This window comes from Cynocephalus volans, chromosome 1 (genome assembly GCF_027409185.1).
Source record: "Cynocephalus volans isolate mCynVol1 chromosome 1, mCynVol1.pri, whole genome shotgun sequence".
NCBI lineage: Eukaryota > Metazoa > Chordata > Mammalia > Dermoptera > Cynocephalidae > Cynocephalus > Cynocephalus volans.
The window spans coordinates 71,462,578-71,485,139 of record NC_084460.1 but is presented as its reverse complement, the minus strand read 5'-3'; the positions used below and the strand labels follow the sequence as shown (position 1 = coordinate 71,485,139).

At 37.6% G+C, this 22,562-nt stretch overlaps 1 protein-coding gene across 2 annotated transcripts in view; it reads right to left on the bottom strand.

The window, feature by feature from the left end:
• The window catches only part of AGPAT5 (1-acylglycerol-3-phosphate O-acyltransferase 5), a 65,893-nt gene extending 45,136 nt beyond the window's left edge, over nucleotides 1-20,757 (bottom strand). For both annotated transcript variants that reach the window (XM_063103528.1, XM_063103538.1), the window contains exons 1-2: nucleotides 20,236-20,757; nucleotides 8,131-8,200 (exon numbers count right to left, since the gene is read on the bottom strand). In XM_063103528.1, coding sequence (XP_062959598.1) covers nucleotides 8,131-8,200; nucleotides 20,236-20,454 — 289 coding nt within the window. In that variant the 5' untranslated portion in view covers nucleotides 20,455-20,757. The remainder of the gene's footprint in view (nucleotides 1-8,130; nucleotides 8,201-20,235) is intronic.
• Nucleotides 20,758-22,562: the final 1,805 nt, after the last annotated feature.

Genomic DNA, 22,562 nt, shown 5'->3' with positions numbered 1-22,562 from the left:
TATATATATATATATATATATGTTCAACAAAAGACAAGGATACTTTATCTCTACTAATGAGTTTTAGGACCCTGTACCAGGTTTAAAGAGTATTCAAATGAGGGTCTCATGTGCCTTGCAATCGTACTAGGGAGATACGTGTTCCTTGCATAACCAAAGGACATGGTCCCAGGCTGCTAATAACTGTAACATATAGATATGTTATTACCGAAGAGATGCAAAAACAAGAATAAAATGACAAGAGTGAGCTGATAACAGCAACAAAAAACTTTCTAGAAGCTGTTAATTGAGCTTTCGACCAAAAGAAATTCTAAACAGAGGGAGTGGCCCTTGCCAAAGCAAAAGAAGAGAAACCCACAAACTGGGTGCAGAAGATGGTAAACAGAGGAGATGGTTTAAAGAGATTAAGAGGAAACGAGATGAAATTAAGAGGACAAATGATAAAGACAAATGAGAACCAGAGAAACTGGGATTTGAAAGTAGATGGCTGGACACTACCCTATCTCTTGATGAGAATGAAAATATAAAAATGAAATGTGAGAAAGACTTTATCTACAGATGAATTCAAGAATGGGATGCTTGAAAAGAAAATTGTTAGGAATCTGTGAAAAGAATATAGTCCTAGCACCACAAGAGTGTTCAAGGCTATGGAAATGAGAACAAGGAATAAATTAGAGTGGGTAAATATTTTTATAAAATGTAGGAAATAAAAGTCAGAGATTTAAAGAAATTACAATAAAGTTTTAACCAAAGCGGACAGTTTTCCACAGGTTACAGGATGATTAACTCTCAGCTGTGTGAAATCTTTTCAACAATGCACCAAACTAGATAGAATATCCCCAAGATTTAGCACTTTAAACACTAAAAGTTAACCTTCTAGAAAAATACCTTTTCAATTTTTATAAAATCTCTTTTTAACCAGGGATTATCAATCACATGTTAACTTTTTCTTGATGGTTTAAGACTTACAATTACTATATACATAAATTTTATTATGCCTCCGTATAAGTAGAATGATACCTGCAAAGATTTTTCCCCACAATGTACGATCCCCGACAGCTGTGTCTATTAGTTTGAGATACCTACATTATTAGGTTATCAATTATCACTTTTCTCTAAAGTATGTAACTTCCTATGGAAGCCCCCTCCATTGCCCCTTCTAATTCAGATCAAATAAATAATCACTGAAAAACTCATTTCTTTCTAATCGTGTCTTAGAAATCACATGATCAATCCTGTACCTAATGTAAAATGTACCTACTGTAAAAGTAGATAGACTCCAAATAAATTCTGAGAACTAGTTCTGTATGGTTCCCAGGCTAAAGTAAATCCTGAAACATATTTGGGGGTGCAAAGCTAAAAATGTGATTTTTATCTGATTTAGCATTTCCTATGATCTGAATGTCTCCTCCTTAACTCACGTTGAAGCTTAATCCCCAATGTGGCAGTATGAACAGGTGGGATCCTTAGAAGGTGGCTGGATCAAGTGGGCTCCACCCTCATGAATGGATAATCCATTTACGGATAAATGGATTGTTGTGGGTGTAGAACTGGTGGCTATATAAGAAGAGAGACCTGAGCTAGCATGTTGGCATATTCTTGCCCTCTTGCCATATGTTACTCTGTGCAGCCTCGGGACTCTGCAGAGAATTCCCATCAGAAAAAAGGCTATCACCAGATACACCCCCTTGACCTTCAACTTCCCAGCCTCTAAAACTGTAAGAAATAAGTTCCATTTCTTTATAAATTACTCAGATTCAAGTACTCTGTCAAAAGCGACAGAAAATGGACTAAGACAGCATCTTTTCCTCTAACAATTATTTTTTAAAGTTTGGGGGAATAAAAAAATGTATTTTTATATTAAAACAAGCATGGTTATTGTCCTCCCTATTTTGTTAAGAATACATCTGTATGTGTGTGCATATATGTGTATACATATATACACATACTGTACATATATTAAGAAATTATCTTTTTTTTTGTTCCTCTTATTCTTATCATGCAACGTAAGACTTTCTGACTTTATATCAGTATTTAAATAGTTAATGTTACATGATAGTATTTGTATTTAAGTAATGGGATATGGGGAGAAAAGGAAATATTATGAGGACTTTACCTCTTCTGGGAAAGGGATTCATTTTCAGTTGTATGCAAAATAGTTGCATACAACTGAAGAACTATGTTAGGAAGAACTATTATGTTGTTATTGTCCCATCCTAAAATTAAGTATGGTTTAAGGGGATAGCTATGAACACCAAGTTGAGTAGGGGTGAACTTGTGATGGTTAATTTTATGTGTCAACTTGACTAGGTTAAGGAATACACAGAAGCCTGGTAAAGCATTACTTTGGGGTGTGTCTATAAGGGTGTTTCCAGAAGAGACTAGCATGGGAGCCTGAGCGGACTGGGTGGGAAAGGTCTGCCCTCAATATGGGTAGGCACCATCCAATCCATTGAGGGCCCAGAGAGAACAAAAACGAATCTCTTGCTGTCTGCTGGAGCTGGGATACACTCTTCTCTCCTGTCCATGGACATCCAAACTCAAGACTCTTCAGCCTGTGGATTCCAGGACTTACACCAACAGCACCTCCAGCTATCAGGCCTTTGGCTTTGGAATGAGAATCACACCATCAGCTTCCCTGGTTCTGAGGCTTCTGTACTTGGACTGAGCCACACCACCAGTATCCAGTTTGCAGAAGGCCTATCGTGGGATTCCTCAGCCTTCATAAGTGCATGAGCCCATTCTCCCAATAAATCCTCTCTCATCTATTTATATACATATCTTATTGGTCTGTCTGTCTGGAGAACCCTAATACAGTTATATTGTGGCCTCGGGTGCATCTTCCAAGAATTTTTAAGAGAAAATGTAAGATTCCCAAAATATGTCATGTTCCTATTAAGGGCTATGCCCATGAACTTGAAAATTTTACTGGAAACATTTAAGAACTTAAGCAGTCAAAAGACACAAGCTTTATATGTCATCAATTTTTGCTCCTGAATTGTATTTTTCACTTTTTCTGTTTATTCTCAGCTAGGTTTCAGACAGATGACACTAGATTTTAGCTGTTACTGACACCTAAGATGGTAATATATTATCTTTACAACTGTTCATATTTTGTGTTCTGGCATGAATTATTTAATTAAGACATCAATCAATCTGGCTAGAAAGAATTCCTTGGTGGGGATGTAGCTGAAGCAGCACCACTGTTCCCATTAACTTGGAAGAGAGGAGCAGAGGGCAGTAAGGAGAGGCAGCAAGGTTTATTTCTCTCACCCACAGCATCATGGAACAAGAGTTCGTAATTCATAAGGTTACTGTGCAGTCTAAAAGAGACACTGCACATGAAGCACTTAGCATGAATCCAGCACTGTGCTCATGGTTAGCTATTACCATCATCTCATGTTCACTGTTGCTGTGAAGGCTACCTGTGAGCCAGGCACTGGATAGAGATTACACAGCAGATTATGTGAATCGCCTAAAAATCCTGGTCCATCGATATCACACCTTACCAGTAAGGCTCCAATAGGGTAAGTACTTTGCCCACTGACACACAACCTATTGCAGAACAGCATATGACCCAGAGTCTCTCTGACTTCAAATCTCATGCCTTTTTATAACAATCGACTTATAAACACATGCTGTTAGACAAGAAAATTGCCACATAAACCTAGAAAAAGGAGAAAAGGTAAATAGTGTCAAAAGCAAATGGTTAAAGGATAAGTGGTATTTGGTTCGGGGAGGACCACTTAAGATGACGCCAACCAAAGATACTCAAAATGGTGGTTCCAGCCCTATAGGACTTCCCCATAAAATAAAAGGACAAAGGAACTCAACCGCAACAAAACTCCATCCCATAAGTCCCCTCTGAAATGCTACTTTACATACTAAGGGAACCAATAATCACAAACCTAAAATCACCTAATTAACATAAGGCCTCAACAACTCCCACTGGATATTTCATTTAACTCCTCATTAACATAAGCTATGGCCAATCAGAACAACACAACTCACCACAAGAAGAAATATAAGCCCAACCCCCGGAGGGGTGGGCAGGCTAGGTTCTGTCCCTATGCCTTCACTGCACCACCCATGCCAATAAACTCCTTCTAGCCTGATTTCTAGTCTTGGTACCAATTCTTTCCAAACCTTTCAAGGGGAGGACTAACAGCCACTATATCCTTGCTGACTCTGGAGAGAAACAAGTTAACTGAGACTAAGAATGTACAGACAGCAAGGACATGTCAAGTGAAAACAAGAAAGGAGATTAATTAAAATGCCAATTCTTTTCAACATCAGGCCAGAAAACTCATTCATTCTGGCAGGCCTAGCAGAGGGCAAACTAGAAAGTCTAAGCTAAACAGCAGGCCTTGAAATGTTCCTTCTGCTAATTACATTTTCAGAGATATTCCATTGTGATTCTATTATGTATCTCAAAAGAGTTTTCGAAAGGCTATATAAACACAACAGGACAACAAACTATATCTATGGCTAGGCTTTAGGGGCCTCCGAAACTCTAAAACTATATGCAAATTTTATGTGTACATTTCTCTGGGAAAAGTCTCCATACCTTCTATCATATACTGACTAAAGTGATTTTAAAGTAATTACACTCCCAAGTTATGGATTTTTAAAAGGCATTCAAAAAGTAGACTTCCCTAATCCTAAAGGCTTGCTGGTATAAGGATCTGGTGTTGGAGCAGCATGAGAAAGTCATATGCACTTTGAGGCAGAGTGAGGGGAAGGGGAAGTGGTTCTCTAAACTGAGAAATGGAACTTTTTCAAGTTAGTGAGAGCTGAGTATGGAGTTCATGCTATTACCATCAGTAATAGTACCATACTATTACCATGGTACCTGCTAGTTCCAAACAAAAGCAGAATTTTTTTAAATCCGCTGTTTTTTCTCAAGCGTCTTCCTAGAAGTCCTCACTCTGAATGAACATAAAGCCTATTATTATTAATGATAATAAAAGAACTACTACTACAGTCATTTGTGTGTTAACGTAGTAGTAGCTGATTTATTACTATTATTACTACCACCACCACCAGCTCCAGGAACATTCAGAGAGTACTTATTACACATGTCAGTTTTAGGACCACAGCTCTGTTAATGCAACAGTATTTCCAGTGAAATCTGGAAAAACCAAAGTTGGTAGGTAACTGAATAAGGAAGTTTAAGAGAATCCTGTTAAACAGAAAAGAAAACTACATGAAATTAACCACTGGGTCAATATAAAGGACAACTGTGGGGAATCAAAGCTACCATGAGCTATTCCCTGCCCTGGGCCCATAAGTTCTTTTTATTTGGATATGTGAACCTTAGTGTGAATACTCAATCATCAGCAGGACAGAATAGCAGGACTGGGTTAGCAGACACTGACCATGGGCTGGCTGTTTTGCTATTTTTGCCTTAAGTCAGATGTAATGAGATCAAACAGTCTGAGCCAGTGCCGTTAATAAAGTTGGGGGAAATACACAGAAACATCAAAATTCCTATCAATCCCTTATAGTCTTGTCATATAAGTCTGAATGTAACCATTAATATGCTAAATTGAGAAAAATGCAATTCAATTTCTTTTAGTTTCTATACCTTATCTATGGTATAGGTAGTAATAAAAGCAACACCATCATGAACAGACAGCTGACAGGAAGAAAATAAAGCCACTAGTATAGGTGATTTTTCACTGAGTATTATCACTGATCAGGTTGTTTTTAGCTTTGAGCTTCTAGGTACTGCATTTTTTAAAGTAATAAAAATGAAATTTAGGAAATACGCATCAAAAGTAGGTATAGGTTTGGAAGAAGTGGAATTTTTTTTTTTTTTTTTTTTTTGATTGAAGAATTAAAAGTACCTTAACTGGTTCTTTCACTGGATGCTGGTCACAGTTACCATCCAACTAGTGAAGGGTCAGGGTCAAGGAGAGGGATTCGCCGAGGAGGAGGTTTGCAGTCTGTGGCAAAGTTGGAGAAAGTTATGCTACAAACCTGTCTTCACTAAGCTCTTACAAGGCAGATTGATCCTCACTCACCTCTTTTTATCTAGCCTCTAACATGGCTGGAGACTCTCCTGCTGGGCTTGAGGAAGAAAGCTGTCATGCTGTGAACTGCCTTTGAGAGGACACATGGCAGGGACCTTCGGATGCCTTCTAGGACCTGACTGCAGCCTTCAGTTGACAGCAAGTAAGAAGCCAGGGCCTTCAGTCAAATACCCACAAGGAAATGAATTCTGCCAACAACCTGAGAGAGCTTGGAAATAGATTTTCCCCCAGTCAAGCTTCCAGACAAGAGGACAGCCTGACTTACACCTTGATTGAAGCTGTATGAGGCTCTGAGCAACTAAGCTGTGCCTGGACTCCTGGCCCAAAGAAACTGTGAGATAATAAATGTGTTTTAAGCCACTAGGTTTGTAGTAATTTGTTACACAGCAATAGAAAACTAACAGACTACTTATTGCTGGATTATTTCAGAAAGTAGTGGTACCAATATACAATCCACAGTGTATAAGATTCTCTTTATTCCACATCCTTGTTAACATTTAGAAATGTCTGACTTTTCTGTTTTTGCAATCTAATAGATGTGAAAATAATAATAATGGAAATTATATAGATGTTATTACTTGAACATAAAAACGTGAAAAACAGATATTTACTTGAAATTATTGTTATATTTTTTGTTGCATAAATGTTATTACTTAAACAAAATAGCAATAGGACTAGTTAAAAATGGCAGCTAGTAATAATTAATAGATGGACTAATGAAGCAAATAATATATGTGAGAAAAATATAACAATATTTTTACAACATTTCTTTTTGTCCTCTGGTACAGCAATTTATTCATTTTTTTAAATTTTATTTATTTTTTTTCTTTCACATTCTAAGATGTTGTTGTGGAGTAGTTGGGGGAAGGGGGAGAGGGTGATAGAAGGAGGAATGGAGGAGCGTGGTCTAGGCCTGTGGCACACCCCTCATTCTAGCAGGGGAGCCCGGGGGGCTTTCTGTTTTAACTCTTAATTGCATATTTAAATATTGTAGGCTATATTATTCTATATTCTCAAGATATATAAATTTAAGAATTTTTAAAAGAAGAATGTAAATACAACAATACTAACTAAACAGGTATTATCTATATTATTTTTTTTTTTTTAAATATCTTAACCAACGTCGATTTTCTGGTTTTGGTACTATACTAGTTATATAAGACGTCACTACTGGGGGAAACCTAGTGGGTCAGAGGACTCAATGTACTACTTTCACAAATTCTTGTTTCTCTATAATTATTTTAAAATAAAATGTTTTTTAAAAAGTACCTTAACCTAATTTCAAGTACAGATAACTCTTGAACAATGCATATTGAAACTGTGTGAGTCTACTTAAGGTGGTCTGCATCCATAGATTTAACCAATAGCAGATTGAAAACACAGTATTCTCAGAATGCAGAACTTGTGTATATGGATGGCCAACTTTTCATATCCGTGGATTGTGCAGGGACAACTGCAGGACTTGAGTATCCTTGGATTTTGTATAACTCAGGGTCCTGGAACCAATCCACCACAGATATGGAGGGATAACTATGTATACTGCACTACACTGGAGACCAGTTTTCTGTGATTCCTCTGATAGATGAATAGCAAGCTAAAATTAAATCAAACACATTTGAAGAGGCAAAGAGAACTGCAGACATTAGAAATTAATACCGTAGTTAGGAAAGGAGTATTCACATACTGATACAACCCTTCTGCAGCTTAACAATCAAAAATATAAAATGTATATACACTCTGACCCACTAATTCCACTCCTAGAAACATAACTTACAAAAACAAAAACAACAACAAAAAAATTAATAGACTATTTAAAGAGCTATTCAAAGATACAGGAAAAAAAGAAAGAAAATAGTTTATTTACACCTGACAGAGGGAGAGAAGGTAAGTTTAGGAAAATTCACAGCTTTCACATTCCTGATTTTCCAAAGAGTAAACTCAGAAAAATACAAAGATAAAAAATCGGCATAGTAAATTCATGTTTTAACAATAACAACAACAAAACCCACTTCATTTAAATATATAAGAATACTATTTTGAATGCCCACGTACCATTCATAGAAAAACCTAAGTTTCATGCAAACGAAATACAAACCTGCGCTTTGATGATTTGCTATATAAATTATATTTTCTTTATTTTTTGGCAAATCTCCATATAGCAATATCTAAAAGACAGAACAAAAAGAAAAATCACTTTGATATTTTAAAACATATACTACTGTAATATACAAAATAAGACAATGTAAAAAAATTGACAAACACATGATGTGAATGAATATTTCCATCCATGACTAGCAAAAATTAGATTTCTCTTAGGAGCCTCAGAGACCATAAATAGCTCGTGTTTATAGAGTAGTTAAGTGTAGGGCACGTTAATGGTCATAAGTTAAAATAGAACGATCAATATCCTCATGAGAAAAATAAAACAAGCATTTATATTGATTGCTAACAATACATAAAACACTGTTTATAGACAAATCTTCCTTTAAAGAGTCTACAATCTAGTGGAAGAGACTGACATGTACATAACTATAATGAGACTTTATGTAGGTATTATGAAAAAACAACACATTTTATTTTATAAAACTATAACCTGCAGAGCAGAAGGAGTATTTGTTAGGTGGTGTGATTTCAACAGATAAGATGAAGGGAAAATGTTCATGAAAATAAAACCAAATGGAAAAATTAAAAAAGAAAAAGAAAAAGAAATTTAAAACCAAAGACCAAATGGAAGCAGTGATGTTGGAGGCCTCTTCAGGCACACAGAGCAATGTTGTGGCCAAAACCCAGGCTGAGGAGTTGGTGAACTGGAACAAGGAGACCAGAAGGGTACCTCTGAACTAGAATGTCAAATGTCTTTTGAATACCACACTAATAATTAAATTATTATTCTTTAAGTACGTGGGAAACATGGTGCCATGCTCCATGATTAGGACTTTTGACATCTCCATTAACAACAAGGAACGTTCAGGAGAAGGTTGACTTCTAGCATAAGGGAGGAATTGGCAAGAGGAGAGGCACACAGTGGGATTCTAGTCCCCCATCATGTTTTATTTTTTTAAATCAGGTGGTGGATACATGGGTTTTCATTGCATTAATCTTTCAGCTCTTTGTATGTCTTACATATTTCATAATAAATTATTTAAAGAAATTGGGAATACACCTTTAAAGACTTCAAAGGAAGCAAAGTAAGTAAAATGATAAACTGCAAATCTTAATGTAACAGATGCAAATCATTATTAAGAACTTGGAATAGATGTTGATTAACCAAAGGAATGCATAATTATGATGTTTACACTTTAAATACACCTAATTTTTAAGGTCCTTTATTTCACTCACTTCCAATGCTCCAAATATAAACAAGCATTTTATTTTACTTAAAATTATCAAATTTCTTCCATTCATTGAAATGGAAAGGTTATTTAAGTTTACTGCCACAGAGGGGAAAAAATTTGTACATTTAAGAATGCAGATTTTCAAAATACTTAATGAAACAGTTATTACTATCTTATTAACAAGTGTATGACTAATAATATAGCCGGTAGTATTTTCCAAATTAAAAAAGAACTTACAAATATCCATGCATACAAACTATTAAATCATTATATGATTGCCTACAAACCTGCACTACCTCATTGTAATCACCTCTAAACTAGCTTTTTCTCATAATTTATATACCTCCTCACTGATGGCTTTCCACCTTGTAACCCAGACCCCAGGATTAATCATTGCCCCCTTTGCACCGTGACATACCTTCTTCTTCACACTCCTATTGAGCATCCACGACACACTGTGCATACTTATTTATAAGCCGTATCCACTTATGCTCTATTAGCTCCTCAGTGGCAGGGACTTAATCATTTTTTTAACCCCCCCCCAAAGCCTCACAACCAGATGGTTTTCAACAGATGTTTATTAAATCAATAAGTTTGCGCTTTTATTTTTCACAAGTAGGTAAAGCTATATCTCATTTTCAACATAAAGGTAGTTTTAGAATAAGCATAATTAAAATACTTTAAATGCACCAGGAACTTTTTAAAGCCATCATTCTGTGAATCTCCTAGTACTCCTATTTCAAATCACATTAATCACTTTCATAAATGTACTTTGCAGATAATTTGTTCCTTCAAAACAAGGCACATGAAAGCATATGGTGCCTTTTTTCCCCCATAATTATTCAAGTAATTTTAGGTTCATCATAATTGTTTCTTCATAATTGTTGTACTTTAGGTTCTTCCATCTTTTAAAATCTCATCTAATATCCCTTTAGAGAAAAATAATTATTTTCTCTTTTCATTAATTCAGAGGCAGACAATAAAAATGTTTTTTTGAATAACTATCTTCACTGCAAGACACACTAGTTATTATCCTGCTTTAATCAAACAAACTTGTTTATCTTGCACAAAATGGCTTTCACAAAAAGGCTTGGCTTAGATGTAGATTCTTTTTCACTTCACCTTTATCATATCTGTACATTGTTTTTAATTTACTCCCATGATATGTAAACTACTTGATAACTCTCTTTTATATCCTAAACACAACTCTCTCTTTTGTATCCTAAAATGGATTCTAATATAATCACGTGTTTAACACCTTAGAGCCTTAGTTAACAATGCCACATAGACATAAATATACACCATTCTTTGTTTGCTAAAAAATACATTCTTCATTTATCTCAATAATACCCATTTGCCTTCAGCATGCAAAAGTTAAAATACTATTTTTTTAAAAAAAGAACTTCATTGCCCTTAAATATAGATGACACCATTGAAAGGGATCAGAATATGCCACTCCCAAAACATGCCACTTTGGCATAAGGATTATTTTGAGCTGAAGGCAATAGAGAAGCCACAGATACAGGAAATGTTCTCTGCCTTCCCCCTTTCTGCCTACAGGCAGGGCATGCATTTCCCTATGTAAAAATGACTAAAAAGCCTGACTAACAACCCTTGCCTACACTTCCTAGTCACCTTCTCACAATGCACCAACCCTCGGAGCCCAGACCCCTTTTCCCTTTGACTAGTCTCTTCTTCACAATTTATTGCCTTTTGTTAAAATCACATATTAACTGCCTCATTGGGTTTTCCCTTCTTTTTCAAGGCCCCCATGCATGTAAAAATATTAGCAACAAGAGAATTTGTATGCCTTTTCTCCTGTTAATCTGTCTTCGGTCCATTTAATTCACAAGCCCCAGCTACCAAGAATAAGAGAGTAGAGGAAAAGTTTTTCCCTCCCTACAGTGCAACGTGATAGTCACACTAAGAGCACAGGCTTAGAAGTGTTCGGCTTCAATTAAGACTTGGAATTGAATGCTAGTTCATCAGCTTACTATGAGAACTTGAGCAAAAGTACCTAACCTCTCCACATCTATTTCTTCACCTGTAAATTAGTAAAATAACAGCAACTACCATCAGAGGGTTGTGATGAAATAAATGAAACTAAGTAAATTATTCATACAATGCCTGGAACATAGTAGCCACCCAAAACATTTTAAACTGTTGTTACCGTTATCCACTAAAGTGAAATTTCTTATTCAAAACTCATAAGTGAACAATAGGTAAAAGAAATAACTGTCTAGTCTATCTCTCTCCCCACAAAAGGCTCTGATTGCATAGAAATGCAGCTATAAAGGATTTCAGTTTGAACAAGATTACAAATACAATTTATACTCTATAATCATTTGAAATGAATTTTTAAATTTATTTTTCTGCACATGAAATATATTACCAGTTAACCAGTACAAGATTTCAACTGTAAAGAACATAAAAATTGTGGTCTTTTTCCACCCAGTCTGAAACACTTCGTTGAATAGTAAAATTATAATGTCCTTCTGAAACAAGACCAAAATAGTAAACATATTTCTTTGCTTAATAACCAGAATGTAAAAACAATTATCATGCAGTATTTAAACAGAATCTTGTAGATCACAAAACTCTTTCTGATACACTCAGCATGAATGTCTCTTGGTTACTGTCCTTATTTTAGAGAGTGTGTGTTTTCTGAGCATCTGACGTACCAGTCACTAAGCTATGTAGTTTCACATGTTGTCTCATTTAATCTTCAAAATAGCATGACAAAAAGTATTCCACTTGAGGATGAGAATATTGAGGCTGAGAAGTTGACTTATTCAAGCTGACACACAGTGTGGCAGAAAAATAGGAATTAACACCCAAGTTTCTCACTCCAAGGTCCCAAAATCTTTCAAGTGTGATGAAACAATTATCTACAAAAATTCCAAATAAAAAACATCAAATGAGAAGGCTTCTCCTATTTTAGAAGCTTATGTAATTTTTTTCACTTCAAATATTAATCACAAGCATATAAGAAACCCATGAGAAAAAAGTTTAAAAGCAACATAAAAAGATTTTCCTACAGAAATATAAATTAAGAATAGGGGCAAAGCAATATGTACGTACACAAAGAGCTGGTGTTCACTATATTACATCCAACTTATGAGTGAATAGCCTGCTTATACGTGCAACAACTCCCACCCAGTTAAGTGACTATTTGGATTCAGTTGCATTACTCCTGTATTTCCTCAGTTCTTTGTTCATTTCTTTATTTTGGAATTAACTCAATATACATCCAGGTTTTTTTTTCTTTTCACTGGCATACTTCTGTACTGCTAAATTATGTGTTATTTGAGGGTAAAGGCTATTTCATCAATCTAAAATCCTAGCACCTAGCAAGTGGTCAGCACTTAATGTGTGGCTTGAACTTATAATATGACTCTCCTTTCCAGTTACCATCACCCTCATTTCTTCTTGCTCCTAGAATTCTCACCCTGACATGGGGCACAGTAAAGTTGTCTTCCAAATATTATTTATACACACACGCTGTCCTCTAAAATACCCAACCAACACTTTGTGATTTGGGGTTTTCGTCACTAGTTCCTACACAGTAACAGAGGAAACAGAATAAGCTTTGGAGAACTGCATAGGCTCAAATACTGCAAAAAAAGTACAAGCTTTTACTGACAAGTAAACAAAGGTATTGCTGACTGTTCCAGAATTTCCTTTTGTAACATCTTTAACCATACTCATTCTTACTCCTCAGAACACAGCTCATGTTTCTTTCTTCTCTATTTAAGCAAAGAATGAATTACATTCACTAGACCTGTAGATCTTGTTAGATCAAAACTGATCAACTAGTAAGGCCATTCAAGAATCGCTACCCTGTAAAAATGAGTGTTATCTACATTTCTACAGAAACACAGGCTAGTATTCCCTGTAGAGTGCTCTGCCCTTTTTATTAAAAAGGAAAAAAAGTCAAGTCATTCTCCCCTTTATTGTCATCTTCAAAAGTTACAATCTTGTAGAAGGTAATATACACATTAAAGTATGCTAATACTATATTAATATCATATATGATGATGTTACATAAAAGCGATCCTGACATCGAGATGGGGTGAAACCATTACTGATGGGGCAAACCTGGGGCTTGAGTTAGAATTAGGTGTACAGAGAAAAGCAGTGCAAAGGTTACACTGTTCAGGTTATACTGGTAATAGGGCAAGCAGGAAGGAGCAGCTGAGCTAGAATGAAACCAGGGAATAGAAAAGTTAGCCAGGACAGAATTTAGGCGGACTTGAATGCCATGCTTAGAAGTCTTCATATTTATTCTATTAACAATTGAGAATCTCTTTTTCCTTAAACACAAGTTACTGACTCATGTTTGAAGTAAAGATTCAAAGTAGTTCATAACTGATACAGCTTTCTTGAATAACCCAAGCAGAGTTACTTTCAAGAGTTTATCTCTGAATTACAACGCTAATAAACACAACACTCCAATTTCAGCATTATCCTATATTGTAACTGTTTGTGTTTTTCCTAGCGTGAATACCTTGAGAGCGGGGATCTCATTTCAAGCAGTATAACCACACCCACTTCAGAAAACTGGCCCTGAAGTTAGAGTGCCTTGGACTAAGTCCAGGCTTGACTACTACAGATATGGACTACTTTTGCTCCCATTTCCTCACCTGTAAAGGGGGGAGAACAGTGCCTACCTTGCAAGGCTGAAATAATTTACATAATAAAACAATACTTGCTCACAGTAGCACTCACTAAGTCACAGTGCTGACTTTGTTACTAACCCCATCTCCTCCTGTTCCCACCATATCCAATCACAAAGCCTTACCAACTTTTTTTTTTCTTATCTAAAATAGATCTGAAATTCTTTTCAATCTCTCAATATCCACTCTTTCCACTTCCCTGACCATCGCCTCTAACCTGGATGACTACAATACCTTCCAAACTGGCCCTTTTTTAAAGGTCCACAAAAATGTCACTTGCTCAGGGAAGCTTTTCCAAACCCCACCCTCTCTACCCACTGGACTAAACAATCTCACGTAGCACAGTAAACTTTAATTTTCTTGGATTGTTCATCTTCCACACTAGAATGCAAGCTCCGTAAAGGCAGATACTTTGTCTATTGTTTTCTTCACTGTATCTCTTAGTACCCAGCTCAGCACCTGAACAATGTGTACACATGGATATCTGATAGATGGATGGATGGATGGATGGACAGATGGATGGATACCAGGTTCTAGAGATCCCTTACTAAAAAGTAATTATTTAGTATTAGATTGTGTAACTATTAATATCAACCTCTGTTTCAGAAACCACAATAAAATGAGAAAATATTAAAGGAAAAATTAACTTCTAATTCCATTTAAGAAGCATCAACTGTTTGGTCAGGTCCACAAAACTAAACAAATTTACAAAATAGGGAAAGTAAATACACTTATAGAGACATGTTTTCCTTTGATTTCCATAATAATGGTACGGCAGTGGCTACATAGGTACAGAGGTATATTTAGTGCTTCTATAAAACTTATCCAAGAAGTTAATTTAATGGAGGAGTCATCCCACAATTTAAGCATTTATTTAAAAGCTCTTGGAAGAAATCTAAAGTTAACGCCAAACTGTTACACACCTAGGAAAGGTGTGTGTAGGGTAGGAATAGGGAGAACATTAACTTTCTCAAAATATTTTGGCAGTGTTTGAATGTTTTACTGCATCTGTCATTTAAAATAGAAAAATAAAACATTTAAAAAATTTTACACAAATGCAACCTAAAATAACTAGCTTATTCACTGTCAGAGGTTTTTATGAAAAGTATAAAAATAAGGTTCTAATTACATTTCTTTAAGATTTTCTTATAAGAAGTAAATTAACCAGTTCCCAAACCAGATTTAAGCTGTGTTACAGTGGAACTGTATTTGATTAGGAAATGTTTAATTTCCCATATCAAAGGTTTCTATCATCGTGTTTAAACAAGCAAATGCAGAGGCACACCCACATCTGCCCAGTCCTATTATTCCCAGCTAAACTGAAGGAAGTAATTGAAGGTCTTTTAGGTTTTCACATGCATGATAAATAAGCAGAGAAAAAGAAAATTAATGATATAAACAACAATTCATATTCTCTTTAGGACTACTGATATTCGAGAAGAATCTGACAACGTTTTGGCAGAATGAATTCAGCCATATGATAAAAAGGGTTGGACTAGACAACTAGTAAGTTCTGTTTTCTTATGAAATAAATATGTTTCATTCTAACAGTTTAGCTGCTTTAGCAGCAAGATACAGAATATAAATTTGACTCATTAAGAATTTAGGACTATTTTCATGAGACAGCACTACAGAAAGAATCTGTTACAAATGGTCTCTAGATAAGAAGCCTGGACTGTTTCTGAGGAACTTGGAACAATGTTTCATTTAAAAGTATGAATCATTAGAGAAGTTAAGAGTACTCCAGCTGAGAATATTATATAAACATCAAAATCTTAGACTTAAATTCTTTATCTTGCTTCCAGTGTTTTTCACATAAAGCAAGTCAGTTGAAAAGCTAAGTTTATTTTATTTAAACTAAGAATTTCACATTTCACTGTTATTATATATTATGTTAGTATCTAGGTCACTGTTATGATATATTATGTTAGTATTTAGGGGCAAAAAAATTAGCAGTCAGAGTCATTAATGTAAAATATATTTTAGAGTAAATTCCAAGTGTTACCAACTGATTTAAGCAGGAATAAAATGGTGATTGAATAAATATTTTTATTTATTAGGTGTTGATGAAGAGGCATTTTTCAAATCACTAGATACTTTTGGCCTGCAAATATCACTGATCAATTTTTAGTATATTTCATTGGAATGAGGGAAAAGGCCTTTTTTAAAAAATAAAGAAAAGAATTCTGACATTTAAAACATTACATTAACTTTTATCAGCTTCACAAGACATGTTAAAAAGGTTTTTCATTATTTATCATAATTATTACAGTTATGGTTTATGCAGCTATCTCAACACTGAGGATACATCTAGAATTCTAGGATAGAAACTAGGATAAATCTAGTTTCACCTCAACTAGAGATGACAGCAATTATGTTGCCTTCACTCCTTTTTCATGAATCCTAACCACTCCCTCTGCCAGTATTCCCATTTTCTTTTTAGCATCCCACAAGTTTTCCTTAAACTTCAACTCAAGGATATACACAAGGCCTCTTGTTCTGAATCTGCAAGCACCCTGCGTTCCAGTTACTTCCTATCCTGTCTGGTTTTGAAGTGGCGAACAAAACCAAATGCCAACATATTCACTATACTACACATAATAAAGTCTTGGCTTTGAAGTTACATTACCTCTAATTTATCAGGTTTTCGGGTTAGGGGTTTTTTTGGTTTTGGGGTTTTTTTTTTTTTTTGGTTTTTTTTTTGGTATACTACCACAAAACGGTCATTTCAGAATCAATTAAGAATTAAAAGAACACCACTTTGGTAGTAAATAAGAAGCTGGTTATTATATTAAATGCAGATTGGTTCTGAAAATAAGACAACAAATCAAATGCTCTTTCTCTTACAGATAAAAAATTAAAAGATACGGGAAACTATCTTAGGAGCAACCTTAGCATAGAGAACAGGGCTCCTTTTACTTTAGCATATTAAAGAAAGCAAGCAGACGGTAAATGTAAATACCTAAAGAAAGAAAGCAATGTTAAACAAAAATAGTGGATAGGCAGAGCCATAAAGTTCATTATTGTAGTGGTTGAACGGTGGCCCCCCCAAAAAATGTGTTTACATACTAAGCTCCGGAACTTCTGAATGTTCCTTTACTTAGAAAAGCAGTCATTGCAGATGACTAATTAAATTAAGGATCTTGAGATGAGGAGGTCATCTGGGGTTATGTGGGTGGGCCCTAAACCCAATATAAGTGTTGTTATAAGAGAAAAGGAGCGGGAGATCTGAGACTTACAGAAGAGTAGAAGGCAATGGGACAAGGAGGCAGAGACTGGAGTGATGTGGCATCAAGTCAAGGACTGCTGACACCAAAAGCTGAAAGAGACAAAGAGCAGATTCTCTCCTAGAGCCTCCAGAGCGAGTACAGAATCCAGCCCACACCATGATTTCAGACGTCTGCCCTCCAGAACTTAAACTTGTTGTTTTAAGCCATTAAGTTTGAGGTGATCTGTTAAGACAGCCACAGGAAAGTAACACAGTTACTTTAATCAATACTTCCCCAAATAGTAAGGAAACTCATGATTATCTTCAAAGGGTCTCAAATTAAGTAAAACTCATAATACTTATTAAGTTCTTATTACTTATTCTAAAGGAAGACACCCAGTTGAGATTCAGTACTAATGAGAGATTCTGGAAGAACCCAAAAGATTAACCAAGTTGTAAAGAATAACTTTAGTAACATCACTTGAAATTGTTTCCTATCTCAGAGATACATATGAAAATAAAGTAGTGAAAATAGGGCAGAACAAATGTTTATCTAGAATGCAATGAAACATCCAAGTAAACTTGTTGGAAGCAGGTTTACCTGCGATGCACAGATCATAAACTTCATGTACTTAGTGCCGCTGTTCAGCTTAAAAATTCTATGCAAAAGAAAATATTCTGTAACAACTACTATAAACTGTTTCATTTTAAACCTAGAGTTAAAAGGCATAAAGATGCCATCCAAAAAAAAAAAAACCCTCTAATTTAAAAATTCTTCAGTGCATATAATTTAATGAACTTCCTTTTAATAATATATCCTTTAAAATTCCTAAATCTTCCTTCAGAAATGAGTCAACAGTGTTTTACACACAAGGAAATCATCATTAGTCTTGCAAATGAAAGCTGATAAACAATTCAAGTAAAGAAAAAAAGTCTCCTAGCAAAACACAAACAAGCTAGAATTCTAATCGAAACCTCTCAACGACAAAGTCAATGTTAAAAAATAACAGTAAAAAATAAGAATAAGGTGACAGAATGTCCTTATAAAACTTTTTCCTTTGGGTTTAATACTTGAAGATAGCTTTTTATTCCTCTATTGATTTAATCTTAAAAGAAACCATCAAAAATACTGGAAGGTAGCCTTGTCTACACCAGAAACCCAAATTCCAGAAAAAGACCCTAACGTATTCTAAATACCCTGTCCCCTGTTACTAAATAGTAAATAATTCCTAGCCAAAAAAATAATGCAGAAACAAGACACTCTTGGGTCTACATTTTAATTAAATGTTCATAACACGCATTTGATGATTAGGGGGCAATCAGTTCTAAGATTCCTAACAAACTGCATCAAGGAACACACATTAAATAAAATTTTGAATTATACTTAAGAACCATCAGACATCTTTACATAAATGCATGAAGATTATAATAGAGGGGGGAAATCACTAGATTAAATATTTTTAAAAACGTTTGCTGGGAAATCAAGAAGTAAATTGGAATCTGCAGTCAGCAGTATATAAGGAAAAGTACGTAATTTCAGAAACACTGTGAAGTTTCACAATCATTTTTAAAAATAAGAAATTGCCAAACACAAAGTGCTTCAGTGGTATATTCTACATTATACTCATATTGCACGGAACATACCATATTCTTCAAAGAAAAATAAAATAATCCACCACGTGTAGAATTATTTTTTGGAGAGACAATTAACTTTGTGTTCTGAGTTTGTATTCCAGCCCAGGGCAGATGTCATATGATGTGAATTATGTACTCAACAATAATAAAAGCATACATTTTTAGACAAACTTGGTTAAGAGAATAGAGGGGAAATGATCAGCCTCAATTTGTGAAAACTTTAAATGAGGACGTTTTAATAGTCAATTACCAGGAAACCACGATGTGAAACAGCAATCTTTCTTTCTTTCCTAGGAAACATTTACAGACACTGGCTTAAATGGAGACCCTGGCCTCTCTTAGTTCCCTTCACCCCAAACAATCTCCAACTGGAGCAAACTCAGAGGCATCAGGAATCAAACAGCAGTGCAGCTGCAAACTCAATACATGGCTGGCTGATCACTGGGTAAAAAAAAGCTGCTCTAGGTGGGAAAAAAAGGCAGAAAGGAAAAAAGACAAAAGGATACCGTCCCATTCTCCCCACCCTCATCCTCACCCAGAAAAGAAAAGGAGGACTAAGTGGATATTAAATATAAACAAGAATCAAACTCTTCTCTCAAAATGAGAAATAAAAGAAAAATTCAAAGTTGTTATTTTTTTGTGAGACCTAAAATAACTAATGGTAAGAGGACCTTCTGCTTTGTTTTTCGAGTTTAATCTACAAATCCAATCTCTAGAGAGAGAAACAGTAACAGAAAGAAAGTAATCAGACAAAAGATCTGTCACACATTTAAGCCTAGTCAAAGCTGGCAAGAATCCTATCTACAGTAAAACTTCTACCGTAACAAATGTATTCATTTCCTCGCCCAGCTTTCTCTTGTACTGGAGAAGAACACAAAACAGAGTTGTACTTCTTGCCCGAACAGTAACATCAATCTGTTTCAAGAGAAGGTCTTTGTAAAAGCGCACTTCTCAGTGCAAACGTATCCTGTTCCAACATCACCACCTCCTTGAACTAAATGCAAAGCGTCAGATGCTTGCCCTAGTTAAAATGTTCATCGCACCTACTTCGCTAAGCACCAAGACAGATAGTAACACCGGACGGGGGCGGATGATCCCACTTGTAACCTCAGAGAGATGTTACTACTGCTTCCTCGAGATCTCCGAGCACCTGCAAGGAAGCATCCGGCCCACCCTCAAAGCATGAACTTGCAACTGCCGTCACTGCGGGAGGATGGGTGATGGCACACGTCCATGGGGTTGGGGCTGCCAGGCAGGCAGGAACGATGCTAAACCACCTAGGTGCGGGAGGTAGAGGGGTCTAGGTTGGGAAGATGCGCCCGCGCCCGAGGGCGGAGGCGCCTCACCTGCACGCCGGTGTAGTTCTCGAAGAAGAAGAGCACCATGCTCTGGTAGATGCAGTAGAGCCGGTCGTCCACCGCCTGGTAGAAGCGGGAGGGCAGCAAGGCGGACAACAGCCGCCAGACCCCCCAGGCCAGCACGTAGGTGGGCGCCGTGCCCAGGAGCACGACGCCCGGCAGCAGGTAGCGCATCGAGTACGTGTGGAGCACCAGGGACAGCAGCATCTTCCCGACTCGGCACCCGGGCTCCGCCTGCGCTCCGCGCCCGGCCGCGCGGGGCTCTCAGCCGCAGCCAGCCGCCGACCAATCACCGCACCGCGCCGGGCCCGCTGCCGCCCTCTGCCCGCCCCGGCCGCGGAGAAGCCGAGCCCGCCACCCGCTCCCCGCCTCCGCCCCCAACCGCATAGGCCGCGCCGTCGCCGGGGGGCGGGCGGCGAGTGCGGGGCCGGGCGCGCTGTGGCAGCCGCGGGGCTCTGGAGCTCGGAGGTTCAGGAGAGTTTACACCCCATGACCCTCGCCCGTCGCCATAGTCCCTGCCGGGGGCGGGGCTCTTTCGGAAATAACGCGCCTTTTGATTAGCCGCTTGTCACCATAGTTTCCCGCCGGGGCGGGGCTGCGCGGCAATAACATACATACTGATTGGTCGAGTCTGGCGGGCGGTTGGTGCGCAACTGCTGCCCAAGCTCGCCGGTGGCGCGGCGCTAGCCTCTGCGCATGCTCAGCACTGAGCCTTGTTGCGGACGAGGGGAGAGAAGTGGCGGCTGGCGGAGCGGGCCGCGTTGGGTGTCGGCCGGGAGAGGGAGCAGGGCGGCCGTGTGTACCTCTGTCCTACACGAGCGCGGGCTGGTATGAGGGTCTCTCGGGCTGCACGCTCCTGACGCCCGCATGTTGGGGGTGCACAGATGACGCGCCACCCCCCGCTAAGAGGACTCAGCGGTCGGCAGCTGTCTCTCTGGCTTACCGTGGGAAGCAGCAAGACACAGCGGTTGCACTGTCATAGGTCCCAGCGCCGCAGGTGGCAGGCAGCCCGCGGCCCCAGGCCTTCCCCCGGAAAGTGCACAGGAATCCTCTCTGCCGCCCCTGTCCACCGGGGCGTCGCAGAATTAGGCCACGGCTTTCCTTCGTCACGGCAGTGATGATAATCACACGTGTAGGCATAGCCGAAGAGCCTTTCCACAAGGTGTTTCCACAGTTCATTGCATTAGACTTTTTAAAATTCAGTCTTGCGTCATTCTCCTGGGGCGTTGCTGTTCGACTTGTTTCTAATTAGTTTTTTACAAGGAACCTCATTTTCTTATGTAGTATTTAAAGTGCTTGCCTGTAGATGTAGACTCCGTAAAGTACATAATGTGTGACCTTAAAAAGGTAGGAAGGCAGGGTAGCTGTTTTATTGATATAAAAACAGATCCACAGGCCTTCTGGATCCTTCTAATGCCCTTTGGTTACAGTACCAGCCTGTACAGGTTTAGTATGTAACCTTTTCCAAGAATAGTTGCACTTTAAAAGAATACCAAATGCTTTAAGTGAAAATAATTTTTTTTATCCCATAATGGAAGTCTGTGGGGTCGCTTTAGTCTGGAAAGCATTTCAATGGCAAGTGCTAATCAGGGCCACCGGGATGGTTGCTGCTTTCTTTATCTGTACTTGATCAACATCAGATAACATGATTGTTAGATGGTGACCTTTGGGGACAAAGCCCCAAAGAGGGCTCTCTCTACAATAGAGATCTCTCAAGTGCCAACAGGAGGCATTACACAGTAGAAGGATTTTCAACACGTTTTCCCTTCCTTTCTGTGGAAATTATTACCCTCTACTGTAAGAAGAACTGTTTCGTTTTGGAGGGAAAAAGTCAGGGGTGTGGGTAATGTACACAACCAAAGCCACTCAGACTTCAACTGAGACCAGACGTTTCTACGTAAGAAAACGGTGTAAAGAGATAAATTAGGACCTCTACCTATAAAGTAAATACATATGTATATATGTGTAAATATACTTTCTTGGAATTACCCCAGATAGTGTTAGTCACCAAGTTGTAAACTTTTGTGTTATGTTTTGGCATGTAGACACCGAACAATTGTTTCTCTTGTTCCCCGTTTGTCTCCAAACCCAGCCCCTGACTTTTTTGGTTATTCTCTTACTCTTCACTCTCCTTGCTTCCTATTAACAATCACCAATTCACCCTCCCTTTCTGTGATCCCCCTCTTTTTTTTCTGTTTTTCTCCCTTTTCCATCAAACCTCTTAATCTGTAATCAACACACACCCTCTGCCTCCGCCTCCTCATCTTGTACCTTTGTTAACCCCTTGCAATCTGATTTCTTTTGCCACTTCTCTC